The 21797-nt window shown below is 36.8% G+C and overlaps 1 protein-coding gene across 3 annotated transcripts in view; it reads right to left on the bottom strand.

The window, feature by feature from the left end:
* The window catches only part of LOC115885312 (homeobox protein homothorax), a 394897-nt gene that overhangs the window by 42278 nt on the left and 330822 nt on the right, over positions 1 to 21797 (bottom strand). For all 3 annotated transcript variants that reach the window (XM_030904184.1, XM_030904187.1, XM_030904186.1), the window contains one exon: positions 13184 to 13260. In XM_030904184.1, coding sequence (XP_030760044.1) covers positions 13184 to 13260 — 77 coding nt within the window. The remainder of the gene's footprint in view (positions 1 to 13183; positions 13261 to 21797) is intronic.

Here is a 21797-nt window from a genome sequence, read left to right as displayed (position 1 = left end):
TAGATACGAAACACTGCGCCTCATAATAGAGGGCAAAGTGCAAGGGAGAAGATCAGTAGGAAGACGCCAGAACTCATGGCTAAAAGATTTAAGGAGATGGTTTGAACGCTCGTCTGCGGAAATCTTCCAGAGCCACAATTTCCATTTGGATCGCTAACCTTCGGCAGGAGAGGGCGTGATAAGAAGAAGACTTGGTTTTACACAGGCTTTTTGGTAGAGTATGCCTAGAGAAGCTAACTTAAAAGAGCTCCTCTTATGTCTGACTCAGAAAGTCACTAGCCTAAGTGACTTATTAGAGGGTGATTTACTCCATCAACAAAGCGAAAAGCATACAAAAACTTCCTTGGTCCTTTTCGCCCCTTTACTTGACCCACTGTGCAACGCCGCGACACTTCCCTCCCTCCTCTAGGCTTCTCCCTAGGGAGGAGAAGCCGGCGCGCCGCGTCATCATCATTTTTCACGCCGCGCTCCACCATTACCGCTCCGTTCGGAGACATTCTCTGGCTCGGTCGCTTTCTCCCTCACCTCCTCCTCCTCCTTCTCATTTTCTCCACCCTCCCGGTTCACCTGGGTTAATGCGTTTCGGGTGATAAATCGTTGTCGACCTCGGCGTCGCCGGAGAACGACGAAAACTAGAGAAAGGACCCAGAGAGTCGAAGGATGTTTGAGGAGGAATTGGAAAATTGGGTGTTTGGTGGGTTGTTTTATGTAATGATTTGGGTGGAGAGAAGCTTCAATTCAAACTGCCCAGAATACTGCACTGTAATTGAGAAAAAACGTATTTTTTAAAGATTGAAGAAAAATTTGAGGAAAAAAAGCAAACATCTCCAATAAAAATAACTTTATTAACATGAATCATAAAACAAACTATAAAAAAAGAAGGAACTTGATCATAAAGTAGTATTTAAGTTTCTTACTTCGTTAAACCATTCCACAGGGTGCTTCAAACTTTAGCCAAAATATCAACATTTTGGTTGCCCTTGTATAATAGACAGACGGGGACTTTTTAAATTAAAAAGAGACTAAAAATCGGTTAGCTAAAACAAAATACACACCCCAGAAAAGTCTAGGGATATTACAATTTTATCCAGCCATCGTCAGTAATTTTATTATTTGCATTTCTGATATAATAAAATTAAAATAAACAAATAGTTTACAGGACGTATTGGAAATAAAAATGAGAAATTTACCGAATTTTTCAAATTTACCTAGATTTTTATTGAACTCAAAAAAATACACAATTTTTTTTTTATTCTAAACTGTGAATTAAAAAAAAGATAAAACCATTTTTACTTAATAAAGGGTATGGCCTCCTCTACTGTTCATTACAGCCTACATCGTCTCCATGCTCACAAATCAGGTTGTCGATCTCTTCTTGAGGGGTACAACCTGTCACGCTATCTGGCCGAAACAGATCCCTACGAGTTTCACATTACCCATTCTCAAAAATTCTTCTTTGGACCCGTCCCATACGGATATTATTGCCGGCCAGGGTAAGATGTTTAATTGATGAGCATTGATAAACTCACTTACCACTGGCGGCTGTATGAGCCGTGCATTGTCATCATGAATAGAATTTCTCCCAAAATCATTGGCATATGGTAACACGACAGGCTCAAGAATTAAATCACGATATGTGATTCCTGTTAGAAACCTTTCAAGAAAAACGAGATCGGGTTTTCGGCCTAACTGGACTCCTCCCCAGACCATAACTGTTCCACCTTGATAAGGGTGCACTTCCTAAACATGATCCAACCGAATAAGATTTCCCGGTTCTCTCCATACCCTAAGCCTTCTCGAATCCGGATGAATTCCAAAGCGTGAACCATCCGTGAAGAGAATATTGGCCCATTGTTCATTCGACCACTGAACATGATCTTGAGTCCACAAATATCGTACCTCTCGATTTCCTCTCGTTAAGGGTTGAGCTCTCCAGGGGCGTCTGCTTCTTAAGTTAACCTATCTTAATCTATTGCGAACAGTGTCAGGACTAACGGTTACATTATGTGTTTCCTGGAGAATTAAACTAAGCTCTGATGCTGTAAGAGTCGGTCGGCGTCGAGCATTTAATTGTAAAAAATGATCTTGCTGAGGGGTAGTAATGCGATAGCCCTGTGCTTTCCAGCAACATCACCACTTTCACAGTAGCGATCACGATATTACACTTTGCGTTGTATTTAATGCTCTAGCTACGTCGATTTGGCACATTCAGCCTAGAGCATACCCATGGCCCTTAATTTCGTCTCTGTTAAGATGTCTACGCTCCTTAATGTCGTTTAATACTAAACAGAGTTATTTAAACTACCCAGAATACTGCACTGTAATTGAAAAAAACGTATTTTTTAAAGATTGAAGAAAAAAAAGCCAACATCTCCAATAAAAATAACTCTATTTAGATGAATCATAAAACAAACTATAAAAAAGAAGGAACTTGATCATAAAGTAGTATTTAAGTTCCTTACTTCGTTAAACCATTCCACAGGGTGCTTCAAACTTTCGCCAAAATATCAACATTTTGGTTTCCCCTGTATACTAGACAGACGGGGACTTTAATTTTTAAATTAAAAAGAGAGTAAAAAGTTAAATAATTTAGCTACAAACTGCCTAAAAAATCACCAAAATCGGTTAGCTAAAACAAAATATATCACTTTATAATACACGACCATTTTAAGTGTCTTTTTTTCGTTTATACAACCAAACCACCTTAAAAATTCCTTCGGCACACATTTAATTATCCTTTTTCTCGGACCGAGAAACAAACGATTGTCGCCGAAAACAAAAGGCGATCCCGCAATCGACGAAAAACAAACGAACGCGAAACAAAAAAGAATCATCGGCACGGTATCGGTTCCTCTTCGTTTTTCTTCTTCTTCTTCTTCTTGTTGTCCGCGTCGCGCTGTGGCATCTGAAAGAGCGCGATCGGTATCGCAGAGCGCGACCGCTAACAGTGACCGGTCTCATTGTTCAGATGTCTAATGACATTTCCAACGGGTAATTAATGGCACCTAGAGGCCGCTCTGTTGGCGCGACGCGTCGCTCGGCAGTTTCGCCACCAGAGGGCGACGGACGTGCGGTCGGCGAGAGGATTGACGAGGTCTAATTAAAAAGTAATTAGGATAAATCAAATCGGGCTTTTTGTTTTATTTAATCATATAAACTCGTATTTATACACACACCGGAAAAATCTAGGGATATCATTTTATTAAAGTTAAAAATAAATGTTTTGAATAAACAACCACATATTTGTAGGCCGATTCTTTCTACTTCCATTGAAACGAAGTAGTCACACTAGTTATTTCTAAATTTGGGATATTTGCAAAAGTGTTTGTGCATTTTTTGTCAAATGTATAAAAAGCACCTAGCATCAATTGTTCCCGAATTTAACCTGTACTGGCTATGTTTTTTATGATAACTGGCCAGAATTCATTCAAATAACTCTGTTTAGTATTAAACGACATTATGGATCGTAGACATCTTAACAGAGACGAAATGCTAAGGGCTATGGGTATGCTCGAAGCTGGAATGCGCCAAATCGACGTAGTTAGAGCATTAAATACAACGCAAGAATGTAAACATCGCGATTAAGTGCATGCTACCGTGAGGGGTAGGTGATGTTGCTGAAAGGTACACAGGGCGACATAGCATTACTACCCCTCAGCAAGATCATTTTTACAATTAAATGCTCGACGCCGACCGACTCTTACAGCACAGAGCTTAGTTTAATTCTCCAGGAAACACATAATGTAACCGTTAGTCCTGACACTATTCGCAATAGATTAGAGACATCAACTTAAAGAAGCAGACGCCCCCTGGAGAGCTCAACCCTTAACGAGAGGAAATCGAGAAGGTACGATATTTGTGGGCTCAAGATCATGTTCAGTGGTCGAATGAACAATGGGCCAATGTTCTCTTCACGGATGAGTCATGCTTTGGAATTCATCCGGATTCGAGAAGACTTAGGGTATGGAGAGAACCGGGAAATCTTATTCGGTTAGATCATGTTCAGGAAGTGCATCCTTATCAAGGTGGAACAGTTATGGTCTGGAAAGGTTTCTAACAGAAATCACATATCGTGATTTAATTCTTGAGTCTGTTGTGTTAACATATGCCAATGATTTTGGGAGAAACTTCATTCTCATGCATGACAATGCACGGCCTCATACAGCCAGAGTGGTAAGTGAGTTTATCAATGCTCATCAATTAAACATCTTACCCTGGCCGGCACAATCTCCTGACCTCAACCCCATCGAGCACGTAAGGGACGCGGTCCAAAGAAGAATTTTGAGAATGGGTATGCCTCGTGAAACTCGTCGGGATCTGGTTCGGGCCGTGAATGCAGCGTGGCAGGCTGTACCTCAAGAAGAGATCGACAACCTGATCAGCAGCATGGAGAGACGATGTAGGGCTGTAATGAACAGTAGAGGAGGCCATACCCTTTATTAAGTAAAAATGGTTTTATTTTTTTTTAATTCGCAGTTAGAATTAAAAAAATGTGTGCATTTTTTTGAGTTCAATAAAAATCAAGGTAAATTTGAAAAATTCGGTCAATTTCGCATTTTTATTTCCAATACGTCCTGTAAACTATTTGTTTATTTTAATTTTATTAAATCAGAAATGCAAATAATAAAATTACTGACGATGGCTGGATAAAATTGTAATAATATCCCTAGACTTTTCCGGTGTGTGTATTATACGTTCTAGACCCTAGATCATATATACTTACGTGGATAAATCAACGCCATAAGTTTAGCATTAAAAAATATGTCTCCAACATCACGACATGCCATTTTCAAACCTTCTATATTGCACTTATGAAACGTTCAATAGGTTTGTCTTTCTCGAGGACCTTACTTTGCGCATGCGTATTAAAAGTTGCACGTATTTCCAAAATAATCACAATTTTACACGGTTTAGAAAGTATAAATATATTATAAAACTTTAAAACGCGCTGTTCATGTGAAACGTGTCTCAAATATTTTACATATAGGTTTAATAGTAATATAATATAGGCAGTAGAAGCACAATTCTAGGTTAACTTATATCTTTAAACAAAAACATATCTTAGGGGAAGTCGGTGCAATCACGGCTGATAAGGCCACGTAGAGACAGACGCTGTTTCTCTTCCCCTGTTTGTTTCTGCGACTGGGAGTCGCTTCTCCGTTTGTCTGTCTCATTTTAGCGCAATAGTTCATTAAAGAGGTGTTTCTGAGGCGATTTGGGCGGCCATTAGACGGCCGGTTATCGGTCCGTAGGGGGTAGTTGGCGCACAGGGAGACGGAAGGTTGGAGAAAGGGATGAAGAGTAATGCTGTAATGCCCGAGGCTAAATGAGAATGGGTATACTTATGGACGTTTATTCATTAGTATTAAAAAGTATTATTCTCTGGAAATTAAAGCAACCATAATGGTCAAAGTATACTTGGTGCATCTAAAAAGTGACTCATCCCTATAACCTTTTCATTTTTTCAGATAAAAAAAAATGAGATTTGTTATGCTAGTATATGACATGAATTAGGATTGATTGACGTATTCAATTTTTTTTGGTCACTTCCTGTAACGCCTACATTTTTTTACTTTATTCGATAGAAAATGACACCGTGAATCTGGTTTATGTGACAATTTGACTCGAAAAACCAAGCGTGTGGTACCAAATTAATCCTAAAAAGATGTTTTTTTTTCAAACATGCTAATGAGCGACCCTTGTTTCATTTGAAAAAATTGAGATATGATCAAAAATACGATTTGGGCATCTTTTAACCGGCCAGGACAAGACACGAAAAACATTAGACGATCAAATCTATTTTTCCAAGGTTTCTTGATTAAAAATTAGTGTTTTCAACAGGGCCATGGTACTCTAGATTGAAATTTAAAATACGATTTTTTTTAAACGAAAGTGTCAAATGATATACCTATCATTCCATTCAGTCTCATTTTTTATCGAATAAATTAAAAATATACCGATTAAAAATCAGTAAAATTTTCAGTTAAAATACAGTAGCTATCACATCAGCAACAACAGTATAACATTAATTTAACATTTCCTCAATGTCTCTGTTAGCTATTTCCACTAAACCCTGACTTGACATTCAATTTTTAAATCTTCTTCTTCTTCTTCTTCTTCTTTAAGAAGGCGTATCGCCTGTTTAGTAACGGTTTCCTCCTCGTCTAAGCAACTCTTGCGAGGTTGACTGCCAACTGTCTTGCCAACGTTTAGGTGGTCGTCCAGTAGGTCTTCTGCCATGGGGTACGTTGTTGCGAATTATTATGGCCATTCTGTCGGGGCCCATTCTATTGACATGCTGGTTCCATTCTCTTCTTCTCTGCCTTATCCATCTGACAACGTCGTTTGTTTGGCACTTTTCTCTTATGTCTACATTTCTCTGTCTGTCCCTCAATGTGTATCCAGTTATCATTCTTAAGGTCTTCATTTCAGTAGTTCGTAGGATTCTCTTTGTTACTGATGTTTCAGCTCTGGTTTCCGCACCATATGTCATCACTGGTCGTATGCAGGTTTTGTATATTCTTGACTTACATTCTGTACTCAAATGTTTGTTTTTCCATATGGGATATTTAAGATGTCCTGATATTGCGGCAGCTTTATTGGCTTGTTTCCTTACTTCATCTTCCAGGAATCCTGAGCTTGTAATTTTGCATCCGAGGTATTCGAATGACATTATCTAATCAATAGTTTTGTTTTTTATTACCAATTTGCACCGTAGAGGCTCCTTTGTAATGGTCATGCATTTGGTCTTACTTGTGGAAATTTGCATGTTAAGTGTTTCTGCCTGTCTGTTAAAAGCTTATAGCATTCTTTGGAGGTCGTCCTCTGACTCTGCAATAAGTACTGCGTCATCGGCATTTTTAAATCAAGACATTTAAAGCAATCAAATTCGCACTAAAATTAACAAATTAAAAAATAAACAAAGAATCATGAAAGATTTTTTGTTACATTTTCCGCAACTTTTAATAACGAATATATCTGGAAAGTGATCTGGATCAAAAATCTCTTTCTGTATAAACCTGACAATATTTCATTGTCAAAAATTAACACACTATTCTGTGACCTTCGCTATATTCTCCTCCTAATTCACCTCCAAACATTCACCCAGTTAACAGCAATCCGACTATACCGATAATTAAGTTTCCTCCAAGTAAATCGCGTTGGGTGGGGGGCGGTTCTGGCCCCCCTCGGGCACTGCGACCCTAATTTCTTCGCCTGTCTCTCCTAATTCCTCCCTATCGATGACAAATCTGCCCCGTAACGTACCGCGCTTGTATACAGTTCCTCCATTCTTCGGTGCCTGTAATTTCATCAAGGTCTCGCTCGCTATAGCAGCTCGCGCTTTTGTTGTCGCAATGAACGCGTATCGTGTTCGATACCGTGTTAGAGATGAGGCGATGGTATCGAGAAGGTCTTAAAATATCGATAGTAATAAACGTAGCTTAGTCGAAGTCAAGGTTTAGGAGTTTGACTGCATTGCATATAGTTGATGATGCTCCCTGGCGTGTTGCAGCCCTTCCAAATGGCAAGTATCTTTGCCTGAAAAACACTTGATCTGGCCGATGTCAAGACCCTTCGAGAAAACTCACATTATACAAATTACATTGTCAGTCTTATTGTTTAAAATAAACATTTATAAATGTTTATAATTTCAAAGAATAAAATAATAAAAATCAGATTCAAAAATATTTAGTAAGTTTATAGTAAATATCAATGACCTCTAAATAAATTTATTTCGATGTCATTGGTAAATATAGTAATAGCAAACATTAGACCACTGTTTACAAGATCAAATTCGATTATCAATATATAAGTCATTTACGGCGTAGAAAGCCTTGTCTAGTAAATAAGATTTCAATGCTTTGCGAAATGAAGAAAATTATGTTATGGATTTGATTTCAAATGGCAGGTGATTGTGCATTTTTTTCGAGTTAATATTGAACTTTTAACTAACTCTGAGCGTGGGGAAGGTAGATAAAGATCTTGCTCCGCGTTCCTGAGTGGATAAGTGTGAGATGGCCTTTCTTGAGAAGCTGATACATGCTTACGTATTAGGCAAACGGATTCAAATATAAATAAGGAAGGAAGAGTTAATATTTTTAATTTTTTAAAAAAGTCCTGGCAATGAGTTCTGATGTTTTTCCCAGTGAATATCGAACGGCTCTCTTCTGGAGCTTGAAAATGCGGTAAAATTGAGTGGCACAACACGTACCCCAGAATGAAAGGGCATATCTGAGGTGCGACTCAAAAAGTGCATAATAAACAGTTCTAGCCACTGATTAGAAACAGATCTTAATGCAAAACAGGCACAGCTTAATTTTTTCGACAAAGAGTCGATATGCATGTCCCATTTCAGAGAATTGTCTACAACAAGCCCTAAGAATTTTACAGATTTTACGACGTCAATGGTGGTGTTGTTAAGTACAAAAGGCTACAGCGAGTTTGTATACGACAAAACTTTAGTTTTAGAAATGTTCATACTCAAGAGGTTGGAATCGCACCAAGATTAAATGGTGATTGAGTAATTTGATATAATCCTATGAAGTGCCGTAACGTCCTTGTTGCTCCAAGTGAAGCTAGTGTCGTCCGCAAAAAGAGATCTATCCGAGAGTAATTTTTCCAATTCAATAATTCGTATATTTGAAAGCTTTTAAAAGTGAGAAAAATCAAAATATGCAGTTTTAGTGTTTATTGATTGAAAATTTTCATATTTAGCAAAGAAGACTAGATTACTTTCAGGTAATTTCACTCAAATAGATCTTTTAGGAAATTTTATGCTCTACAAGAATCCGCGATTTAATTTTTTTTATCGTAAACCGTTTCAAAGTTATGGTACATTTAATGGAAAAATGTTTTTTTTACGTATGGAAAAATGGAAAACTTTGAATGTTCAGCGACACCTTTTAAAATTGAGCTGAAAACCCTGCCTTCCGGAGATATTTTTTTCTCGGTTATTAGTGGTTATTACGTTCATTTTAACCCATAAATTTCATAGGTCAGTTTTTTTGGCTTACCCTAATGTACGAAATAAAGTAATATTTATTATTATTATTTAGAAGCCAAATATTTTATATGAAAATCTAATGTGGGAGATGGAGAAGCACGTTAGGCCTTTCTAAATTAGGAAGGATTGGTTGTCTTCTCCTTTAATCACTATGCTTTTAAGCTAGCTCTTTATGTTATCGATGTTTTCCTTGGACCTATCGACACACCCTCCCTACGCGGTCTTCCACGTCGATGCCAGCGCCATCGCTCGGCTCGGCAACGGCTCTCTCTATCCAAATTGCATCAGGGTGGCGCGCCGTTCTCGCTAATGGCCCTGCCAGGATAATGGATGGAATTGCATTAAAATGCGATCTGCGCGCCGCCGCCCGTTCGCAAACGTAATTACCGAATCTTCGGCTCCTTTCCGGATGCCGATTCATGTCGAACGAGGGGCAAGAGGGAGGGGGGTACAGGAAGAAATACAACCCTTGGAGCGCTATTGTTTGTTTTTATCTGGAGGAAATTAAAACAGGTCGACGGAAAAAACGACAAAAATATTTGAGTCTGAATTATCATGAGTAAGATATAAGCGAAAAAATAGGGGAAGTTAATAACCTCATATATCTATTGTATCCCTTATTCTTGAGTTGTTCTCACTGAGACCATTTTACAGAGGTTAGTTCTCCATCGCCGATATCAGTCGTACTAAAAGTTAAACCACGAACTGATGACGTGTTCTGGTGTTTCCCCATTGTCCATACAGAATCTGTATTTACCGTTCTTTCTTTTCTTCAATTTACTGAGGTGTTCATAGAGGAGACAGTGTCCTGTTAAAAACCCCTTGACAATCCGAAGATTGTTTTTACTTAAATCAAGAAAATCTTTGACTTTTCTCGGGTCTAAGTCCTGAGAAATTTCTTCGAATAATGTCTTAGACCGTTGGGGGATTCCCATTCAAGGTTACGGATAGACTCAGGCACCCAGATAATTGAGTTAGTCTAACTAACTAACAAGAAGAGGATGCTAGAAGAGATAACCTAGCCTTCAGATCAAAATAACATGCTTTACTGAAACATTAGATAGTTGAAAAAAAAAACATCAGGATTGTTTAAATGACAAAATCTTTCCAAAAAACACCAAACTATATTGAGACTAAGAACAAAATCAACTGCAGATGATATACGATAAAGAAATATTTCTCACTGGTGCACCAGCTTGAGGAAAAAGCTCTTTATCTTGAGTACTCCATAGACAAAAAAATATCAGAATAGATCAGACGAATAGCCAAACAATATCACATTAGAACTGAAATTAAATTGAATTAACAGAAACAAAACCGGAAACATCGAAAGAAGAGAAAGAGTGCATCTACCAAAAGCAATCTTCTAGGTACTCTGTGCTGTACTAGTCTTCAGTTTCATTCTTATAGTCAAATTTTTTGAGTTTTTCTTCAGTGAGTAGTATTTACTTACATCTTCCTGATGCAAATCATTAAATGACAGTGCACTGTAATTTGAGCCGTTTTTGAAAAATCCTAAATTTTAAAGTGTAAAACTACTTGGTACGCACAATACTCGAATTCGGGTAATGCCCGAAACAAATGCACAGAACTAGTTTTGAGCAAAAAATATTTCCCAAACCCGAAATTGTACATTTAAACGGGTATTGCGCATTACAAAATAGTCAAAACAAGTACTGTGCGTTTTGAATTGCGCAAAACTAGTTTGGTGCATTTCAAAATGTCCAATACTAGTTTTGCTTGTCCTATTTGATCAATAACGCCCTAACACAAAGGATGGATTGTTTATGAATGTGTTTGATTCAAATATGATTAAACCGACAATAAAATACTTAATAACGGAACCCTAAGAATGGTTAGATACCTAATAGATAAAATATAAACAAAAAAAAACAAACCTTTATGTCGTTTATGGCCTGTAGCTATATGTGCCTGGTGAATTATAGAAAACATTTCCTCAATCACAACAAAATACAGTATGACATCGGAATCTCCTTGGCGCTTCTTGATCAATTTTTCCACACCACCCACAGTTATTTTATCAAAACGTTTTATCCTTCTATATTGTTTCGCACACAAAGGTTTTAAATTTTAAGAAAATTTGCCTCCTTAACTTCAATCAATATCGTTAGGTATTCGTTTTTCGACATAAGGTTATGTTTCTGTGTTTTAGCCAGGCGGATGAAACTGCCATTTGAATTTTGGAAACACGGCGGAGTTTCTGCCAGTAGAGGGATAGATGGCGCTGCGTAGAAATTTCGTCTAAAGTCCCTAGATATTCATCTAGGGACTTTAATTTCATCATGATTTTATCAAGTCATCCACAGAGTATAGTTTAATTAACAATTCGTTTGATTCTCTGTGGAGTAATTGGAGTAGTTGGAGTAGTTGAAAAATATAAATATTTATATAAAATGTTGATAATTTAACAGTGATGTGCTTTGTTACCCTATGAATAAACATTGATATGAAGTTGCTTTCGCCAGAAACAATTATAATTAAATAATTTAATAAAAATTTAATTTCTAAGTGACCCGGATCAGTTAGATCAGTAAAATAAATTGAAAAATAAACGTCATTCCATATTTGGCAATGTCTGTCAGTTTCTGTGAAGTGGAAGTGAATTGTGATTTGTTTTTATGGGAATATTTTACGGATTTTTGCGAATTTAGAGTATTTTGGACGATAGGATTGTGAAATTTAAAAGCCAAGTAGTTTAATATATAAGATTAATTAATCCCTGTGATAATTTTTATGAAATTTCTCATAATCAAAACAAATTCTTTCAACAAAATGGCTGTCTCAGAAATTTGGAAGATCATTAATTTTAAAGTTTTATTTAAGTGTATTTATATCGAATCAAGAATTTGTATAACATATTAAAAGCTTAATTTTAAAGGTTGTGCAGTAATTTATGTAAGTGTACGCTTTTAGATAAATATTAAATATACAAATTTGCAAAGACAAACAAGTAATTTTAAAAAGATCATTTATTTATTTAAACGAGTATAATCATTAATCATTAGGTTGAAAATATATTTGTATTTACTTATTTATATATTTTCTATACCCTTGTATTATTTATAAGCCCTATATGTCCTGTTTTATTTGAAAAAAAAATGCTTCGAGTCATCGAGAATAGATTTAATAACAATTTTGTCCCTTGGCTTTGTGTATTATATAATGTGAATTGTAAGATGTTTCTATTTGAATAGGTCATTAAAGTTGAGATTAAAGTTATACCAAATTATATTCACGGTAACTATATGTCTTTTATATAATGAATTATTTATTTATAATTTATAACCTTTTTTATAATTACTTATAACTGATTGTATAAATTCTGATAACTTTTATATATACTTGTATAGTGTTGAATGTGTTATATGTAATTTTATTAACAATGTTATAATAAAATAATCAAGTTACAAATTTTTCGTGTTTTATTCTAATTTCAGGGATAATTTCAACCTAGATTATTAATTTATTTGTATAAAAATACATTATTTTTATTTTGTAAAATGTTTTGTTACAAATAAGTTCATAATCTAGATTGAAATTACCAAATATAAGTAAAAAACTTATGAACTGGCAGTAAAGGTCCATTTAAAAATATGGCGCGAACTTTTAGTTCTGCCAGTAGCCCGCTTGGATCGCGTCGAGCGCGTGTTTCCAGGCTTTAACATAGGAGTTTTCATTTCTTTCAGTTAGTTATTCTATGGTTTTAGCCATCATCAATCGACTTACTAGAATTTCGAACTCGGCTTCCATTTTTTCTTGCATTTTTATATTTTATTTTACCAAGTATTGCGTATTTCCACCCATAACAAAATCAAAATAAGAATCCTTTAAAACCTAAACAAACTGCTAACCCTACTTTTTGCCGTCTTATTAAAAGAAAACGGTCATTTTGAAATGCACCAAACTAGTTTTGCACAATTTAAAATGCACAATACTAGTTTTTGCCATTTTGTAATGCGCAATACCCGTTTAAATGTACAATTTCGGGTTTGGAAAATATTTTTTGCGCATTTTTTTCGGGCATTACCCGAATTCGAGTATTGTGCGTAACATATACATAATCTTTTATGTTTATGACATTTTTCCAAATATCATCGGTTATCATTTCTCTAATGTAATAAATATATTTGCAAACTTAAAATATAAAATAGGACTTACCAGTTATTGACCTGAAGTATCGTTAGACCCGTATCTTGTGCCAATTGCTTTTTCTGATCCTCCGACGGATAGGGATGCTGAAACCAATGAAAATAAAATTTAGATTAAAACAGTAACTCATAGCGATCACCTTATAACATAAATTTAATATCCCGTTCCATACATACAACTGGTATCCATAAATACAAATTTTTTATTTTAAGACTGAACATTTGGGTGGGTCAAAAAATCGACTATTTTTTTTCACCTCATACTCACGATATACCAACCTTTTTTTCAAAGTATAAAGTGAAAAAAAATAGTCGATTTTTTTGATCCACCGCACCATGCTGAACATCCTAGCTGCGCAAATAAAAAAAAAATAACAATGAAATATTGGCATAACAGTTATTTTTTAAAATGAAACATGTCTACCACTTGCATACGTTTAAATCATACTATACTGCCGCCTTTGAAAGACTTTGAAAGACTGGCGAAACAAATCAACCCATAATTCGCGATGTCGTTGGGCGTGACTTTTCCGAACTCCAGTGACACGTGACTCGGTCCCACCCAGTCAGCAGGGTCGTTATTTACCATAGCGCTCGTGATTTTTCAAACCAATTGCTAGGTGGCGCGACGTGACGCTCTCACGTGTGCGAGAATCGGGTAATTACCCTAATGAGAGCGTATACGCGAGCCACGCGCCTATACAGGGCAGCACATAAATTAGCAAGTGGCGGGAACGCCTTATATTTCGAGCGGAGTCGTCGTCATTGTGTCACGGTTAATTTACGCCCAAAGATGTGAAACGAGGTTTTTGAATACAATGGAATCGGAGTAAAAAAGAGGAAAACAAACGTACAAAGTGTCCCTACGCACGTGTCTATATCCATGAAATTATGAAGCTCTTTCTTAATTCAGGGGGTTACAATAACAAATCTAATTACTAAATGTGTAGAGTAGACTGCTATTTACAAGGGTCTCATATACAGGGTGTCAAAAATAGTGTATCCAACTCCGTGTGATTCTACGGATAAAAATAATACAAAAAGTTTCTATGAACATATGCCCTAAAATGCCATTTTAATGCCAAAACGAATGGCGATAGTGTAAAATTCCTTAACAGCCGTGAAAGGGTACTTTGCATTAGTGGAGACTCCTGCAACTCCCAGTGGACGATATGCCAAGAACGTACAACTTTGACAAACATGTCAATGTAGTATTGAGCAATAAGAAGGATTGGAAGAGCGAAACGCTTGCCCAGCAGTTAAAAGACCATACCATAACTTGGTATACTGATGCTTCCAAAACCAATACGGGAACAGGGATCGGAGTGTTTGGGCCGAGAGCTAATTACTCCAACCAATGGGCACTTACCCTAGTATCCTACAGGCAGAAATCTACGCTATCGAGAGATGCGTACAACTTATCTTAGATAGGAACTATCGGAAACAAGAAATAGCCATCTTATCTGATAGTCAAGCAGCGTTAAAGGCGATCAACTCAGTATCAATCGATTTGAAATTGGTCAAAGAATGCATAGAGAAGCTGAATAAATTAGGCAAAGAAAACAAAGTCCTCCTACACTGGGTGCCTGCTCACCAAGGGATAGAAGGCAATGAAAAAGCAAATAATCTAGCTAGGAAAGGAGCGAACACTCCACTAACTGGACCAGAACCGTTCTGCTTTCCAAGTGGTAACCAACTCAAGGCGGAACTCAAGAACTTGGAAGATTCCATCTGCAACCTGGAATGGAAATCTTGCAATGGTCTAAGACACTCGAAGAAGTTTCTGAGGGCTTATGATCAAGAAAAATCACAGATCTTCCTGGGTCTGAGTAAGAACAATCTTCGGATTGTCACGGGGTTTTTAACAGGACACTGTCTCCTCAATGAACACCTCAGTAGATTGAAACTAAGAAGAAACAGCGAATGCAGATTCTGTGGGGAAGATGGTGAAACACCAGTACACCTCATCACTGAGTGCGCCGAGACGACAACCATTCGTGCCATGAATTTTGGTACGACTGATATTGGAGATGGAGAACTACCCTCTATAAAACCGTTCCAGATACTGGCTTTTGTCAAAGCCCGGGGACTGTATGATGAGTTATGATTCAAGAAAGGGGGACACAATGGATCTGTAAGGTCGAAGTGATTAACCCCCCTCCCACTCATTCTAAATTCTAAATTAGTGTAGAGAGCGCTACTGGTGGTACTTCATTTATCCTTATAGATACAGTCATTCCAATAAATGAAAATTAAAGCTAGGACTTTGTTGTGTAAAAAATGCTCTTTGTTTAGTTCGAAACAGTGATCTGTTTTTGAGATATTTGCGATTAAACGTTCCGATGCATCGATTTTAGCATTAGCGAAATCAGGAGAATCAAAATCAAACCCCATATCTCCTCCAAGACTTATTAGTTAATTACCCAGGTCATCGGTCCCCCGGCCATCAAGCGGGACCCTAAGTAGTCCCCCGGGGATCCCCCGCCTCAATCTGCGGCCCGTAATTTCGCAGAAAGTGCCCTCCGCTACACGTCCATTTGTTTTCTTTCGCACCGGCCGCGCACACACTCGCATGCGACTTGTAGGGCTCCCCCAGGACCCATAACCCCATCTTTGGCGGTTCCCGGGGGCGGTATAACCCTTACGCGCGCCGCGAAAACCCCCGCCAATGCATAGTGATTTTTACGGTTATGCCCGGGATTCACTCTCTAGCCTATTATTTGCCTATATCTGATGGGAGGCGTAAAAATCGGGAAAGGAAATTGAAGAAGATACACGAAAAAAAATATTTTTTTTTAGATATTTAGACTACAAAACATCACCCTTTAGAACTTCGTCTGTCATGTTAAGAAATGAAAGTAAATAAAGCGCCTCTCGTGTTTGTTCGCATACTAAAAATTTCAAATAATTCCTGTATATACAGGGTGGCGCACCTCATTCGCCTCGGTAGATTATAAAAAACGGAAAGATGTAGAAACAAAATATTTTATGGGTATATGTATAGAGACCATGTGCATAATTTAAAATTATTTTAAAGTGTACAGGGTGTGGCAGAACTAAGGGTTTAATATGTTTGAAAGTTTTGGTTTTGAGATATTTAAAGATCTTTTAAATAGCAAAATAAAAACACTAAATCACCACAATACACCAAAACACTTTTACTTTTACACTGGACGCGCGTTTCGCTAACCATGTTAGCATTATCAGCAGATGATTATAAACTAAAGTACAATCTACAAGTTGAGCGTTTATATACTCGCCCAGTGGGCACCGAGTGGGCGTGGCAAAATCCACGACAAAATGATTTTGCCACGCCCACTCGGTGCCCACCAAAAGAATCAATTAAGACAAATTCCTTGTGAATTTTCTTCATTTCCAACGACTCCAGCTTTCTGCCTAATCGGTTTTTCATATTCCAAATTATCAGCTCTGCGAAACAGGAAAAGTAGTTTTTCAAAGGAACGCTTGTCAAAAAAATTCCTATTTGGATATCTTTGAGCATAAACCCTCCAGACCAACAAGTGGGGTGTTTGGGGTGCAAGGGGTATACATATAGCCTAGTTTACCCAAAAGTCAACCTCACCTTCACGCGGTGCACCCTGTTTACACAAACGAGGCTCTGACGTACGAGTATAGGCGGTATAACCTTATACAATCCTCAGACCTACCATCTTTCTGGGGAAGAGGAGTAGTAAACTACTCCTAGCTGGCAGAGAACGTAGCATAAAGGATGATTCACAGTTCACCGGACCGTGTCTGAGACGGGCACGTTCTGTGAAGTAGACACCGAACCACGTCCGAGCCTTCTGTTTATGCAACACCGAGTTGATAACGGGGCTCATATTAATTCTGAGTATATTATAAAACACAGCCCCATAGACACACAAAGATTTAATACGAAGAATGCCGTAGTTCTCGCAAGTGGAATTGGTGCCAATTACAGTTGATGAAGAAAGAACAACACCTGCTCAAAGGGCAAGATGAAGGATCTAACTTCTTCATTATATCCTTTCATTGTCCAGTTTTATGCATTCCCTATCATCAAATACTGCTGTAAGATTCACTACCTACTACAGACATGATAAAAAGTGTACTTTGTTTATATCATGACTGCAGATTGCAGTCGGGGCACCAGGAAAAGTACATACATGCTTTCCGCAACGTGGCGGGAACGAAGCGGATCCGAGAAAAAAATGTACACCGACATCGTACACGTACTCGGACCCGTCACAGTATAGCGTGAATCATCCTTAAGGGAACTATTGTCGCGGTCCTCACTGTGCCATAGTCATCCCGTGCTACAGTTGCAGCCAAAACTGTGCGGCAGCATAACCGTTAGAGTTAAACCTTTTCACGCAGCTAGCACACATCAGACCAACAAGAAAAAGTCTACACAAAATAAAATCAATAGTAACATATCCATTCCTTCCACCAGCAGATTCTAGACTCTGTATCTCCAAAACTAAGCATTTTAGGACATACATTTATACGAACTTTTTCACTTATTTTTAATTGTAGAATATGCTGCCGAAGTTTTCCGAATACAATTCCGACCACCCTGTATAATAAGGACACAATACTTTTTAAGGAAAGCTTTTTCACGTATGTTATTGCAACTTTAAGACCGAACTTTTTTTTGGCGTGTAGGTGAAATGGAATAAGACGAAGACGGGCGTGGATATGGATGTGCGGGAGTGAGAGTGCGTCCCGACGGCGCCCCTGGGGTTCACATATCAGTCGTGTCGGCGCGATTTACTGTCGAAATCCGATCGGATGGAAATTTTCGGGGATTCCGCCCGTAAATAACGTCTTCGGGACGAGCCGGATAATACGAACCGGGCGCCGGAAAATCTATAATTTTCCTCCGCTGATACCAGGCAGGGATCTTCGGGGAAAAGCCCGAAAGAACACATTTTCCTATTCCCTGGTCTGGATGGAGTGGCGTAGACTGTATGATTGCGTATGAATACCATTAAAAAGCTTTCAATATTCTCCTGTATAAGTGTCTAGAAATTTTTTTACCCCGGGACCAGCTTGACTATTCTTTCTAGACACTCCGAGCCATAAAGGTATACTCTGTTTTTTTTTTCTCAGGTAAGATTTCGATAATGGCAGAAAAAAAAGCAGATGACGTCTATACTAATCCACCTTTGAATAAGAAGACTAAGGAAGGAGCATAATGCTATCCATGTATTCATGCATGGTCGGCGGAAAAGCCACCATAAAATTTCTCTAGGGTGGGGATCCTTGACAGTTCTGTTTGATGATTCATTTGACACATTTGAATTTGATTTGAAATTTTGTGGATTTGTCAGTCTTTACGGAGCTTATTTTATGTTATTTATTATTTATTCTACTACTGATAGTTGTATAAAGGTAGTAAATCTAGTTGGAAATTGTGGCAGAACTTAAATTAACAGTGACACTATCGCGATTTATCGAAAAAGACTCTAACATAGTTGGTTGTGTAGCGTGCGGTAGATCTCGGCAAAAATTGAGTGAAATAATGGAACAACTTTTCGCTAGTAAGTGACTATATAATATACATACGTGTAGTAAACCGATCATTTATGAAATTCACTTAAATTAACTAAATTATATATTTTTCTTGCATTTTAGCTTTTATTTATTACTTGTCAAAGATTAGATGTCAAATAATTTAGATACGTTAATTTGACTTACCTGCTTCAGTAGCGTATCGGATGTTTGTGTTAATAAATACTTATTATAACATATCTATTTTTATTAGAATTATATATTTTTATAACAATTTTAATAACTACCAACATTTATTCACAACGTAAAATAAAACAACAAATTATTGAGTCTACCCCACGTCTACCCTACATCATAGTTTTACATTTTTTAAATAAAATTAGAACGACACTGATAAACCGGAATTTAAGTCGGCCATATTTGAGGCCCATCGCGGTGTACCTAAGATTTTTGATATGCTCCTTCCTTAGTCTTCTTATTCAAAGTAATCCACTTATTTAACTAAAAAAAGTTTCTAATATTTTTTAAGTTAACTATGGATGGTCATCTCTTGTTTTTAACCAGTTTTATTGGTTTAGTTCAAAAAATAACAGATCATATTTCAATATTATTGGTTTGACGGAACGATGAACGACAAACGGACGCCGATGCGTATGAACTCGACTTAAGATTTTTGAGAGTTGTCAAACTCTTGCCAAGTTATAGGTTATAATTTCGTGTCAAATTATGTCAAATAGAAATGATAAATATTTTGCATTTTGCATTTTAGACTGTGTTATTACCTGTGTTTCGTGTTTTTTTTTAATTAAGTGGAGGAAAACTCTTGAGGGAAAACTAAGTGTTGACCCAGACCATAGTTTACATTATTTAATATTCAATGCCAAGAGACCGCCAGATACAGTTTGCCAGAGATTATGACCAGAGCGTTGTATTAGCCATAAATAAAGTTTGTATACTATCTCGTATATGGTACCAAAAACTGGAGTATCTGGAAAATAGCAGCACACCATAGGTAAATAATAAATTTTAGTACAGAGAGACACATTTTCCTACTCCTTGGTCTTTTTTTCAATTTTATACAGTTTTTTTCACAATATTTTGAAGTAATCACTTGTCACTCAAATTTTAAATATATTAATTTTCTGATATGAGTTCCAATTGTACCAAACTTATTTCTTTGTAAAATAAAATAAACTTCTTTGAAAATAAAATGACAGACATATCTATCACTGTCAAGATTGGAGAGACTATATAAAGGGAAACGAAGATGTAAATACACTCACAGTCACGGAAACTCTATGTCATTTTATAAAATAATGAATTAAAATCGTCGTCTTTTACGAGTAATTTTCGATTATTTATTGCAAAAAAATCCTCTCCCAACTGTCGAGGAATAGTGCGATATAATGTCAGGCTGCGTGGGGGATATCTCCCCAGAGACCGGGTTTATGTTTTCTGGCGCTAGGTGTCGCGTTTCCTTTTAAGTGCGGTGTCGGATAATGACGAGGTGTCAGTTTGCTACGTCGGCTGCTGTCGCTTGTGCCCGCCACCCGATTACATAATCCGAGATTATCTCGTTATATTCCATTTTTTTACGACGCGGCAGCAGCGGGTGGTTTGGGAAAAATGGGAGTAAGATGACCGCGCGTGACGTCACTAGGCGTAATATTATAAACATGATCGAAGTCATCAAATCTAATTTTACTTTAATTTCGTTAAATTTTCCAAATAGGATTTGATATTTATAGTTTGGGTTCAGTTTCATGCTAATAATTACATACCTAATAGCACAGAATATCTAGCTACGCAACAGAAGCCTCGTTACACGTATAAAATCGTAGGTATCAAAAGGAGACAGGCTTTTAAAGCCTGTCTCCAAATCAGATATTTTGATGCGGTAGTTTCGCTATTACATAATAGAGGGCAATAAATTTAAAAGAAAACAGTTTTCTACAAACGAAATTTAAAAGAATTTTATGCAGTGTTGCCATTGTGTAATTCATATTGTAATACTTCCTTATAAAGCCTACCTTCAAATTTGCTACATCATTTAAACATATTAAAATAGATCAGAGCTCTTTTTCAAACTTTTAGGTATTTAACTTGCCATGTTGGTTGGAGTTAAATCTTACGAGCTGAATTACAATCACTTTGTGAAGTTTGATTGTAATTGAATTTCCTGGCGTTCGATTGGACTTATACTTTGGTATAGTAAGTATTCGGTGACATTGTAATATGATGGTACTATGATGCATATAAACTGGTACCTTAATATAGTACCATATTACGATACCACTACCTGACGTTCGATTGGGCTCATATTTGATTATACTTGCGTATTTTTGATGACATTGCAATATTATGGTACCATGAGGTACATCAAGAGGTACCATAATGTAGTGCCATATTACGATACCATTTCCTGGCGTTCGATTGATCTTAGACTTTGTATACTACGTGTGTTCGGTGACATTGTAATATGATGGTACTACATTATGCATATAAAGTGGTACCTTCTATAGTACCATATTATGATATCACTTTCTGACGTTCGATTGGGCTCATATTTGATTATACTTGCGTATTTTTTATGACATTGCAATATTATGGTACCATGAAGCATATCAAGGGGAACCATAATGTAGTGCCATATTACGATACCATTTCCTGGCGTTTGATTAGGCTTAAACTTTGTATGCTCCTATAATGCATATAAGTGGTACCTTCTATAGTACCATTATTACGATACCATTTCCTGGCGTTCGATTGTTCTTAAATTTGGTATACATTGCAATATTATGAAGCATATCGAGTGGTACCATAATATTTGAACAAAATTTGGTATACTTGCGTTTCTTTATAAAGATTTGTTTAATTAATAATTTTTATTAAGAAATTTGTTATTATAGTATTTTTTTAGTCAATTAACATTTTTTATACTGCATTTTAAAAAATTATTTCCATTATTATTAAACGTATATTTCATTACTAACGTTTCAGCATAAATAAATATCACTATCAATCGCCCTGTATATTATTAATTTTAAAGGTAATTAAAGTTATTTTCTTAGTTAACATAATAAAGTAGTGTACATATATTAAAAATGTATTTTGTGAGCATATATTTT

The sequence above is a fragment of the Sitophilus oryzae genome, unplaced genomic scaffold (genome assembly GCF_002938485.1).
Source record: "Sitophilus oryzae breed Bouriz unplaced genomic scaffold, Soryzae_2.0 scaffold_381_pilon_pilon, whole genome shotgun sequence".
Lineage (NCBI taxonomy): Eukaryota > Metazoa > Arthropoda > Insecta > Coleoptera > Curculionidae > Sitophilus > Sitophilus oryzae.
The sequence above is the reverse complement of the archived record's forward strand: the minus strand, read 5'-3'. Positions and strand labels throughout refer to the sequence as shown.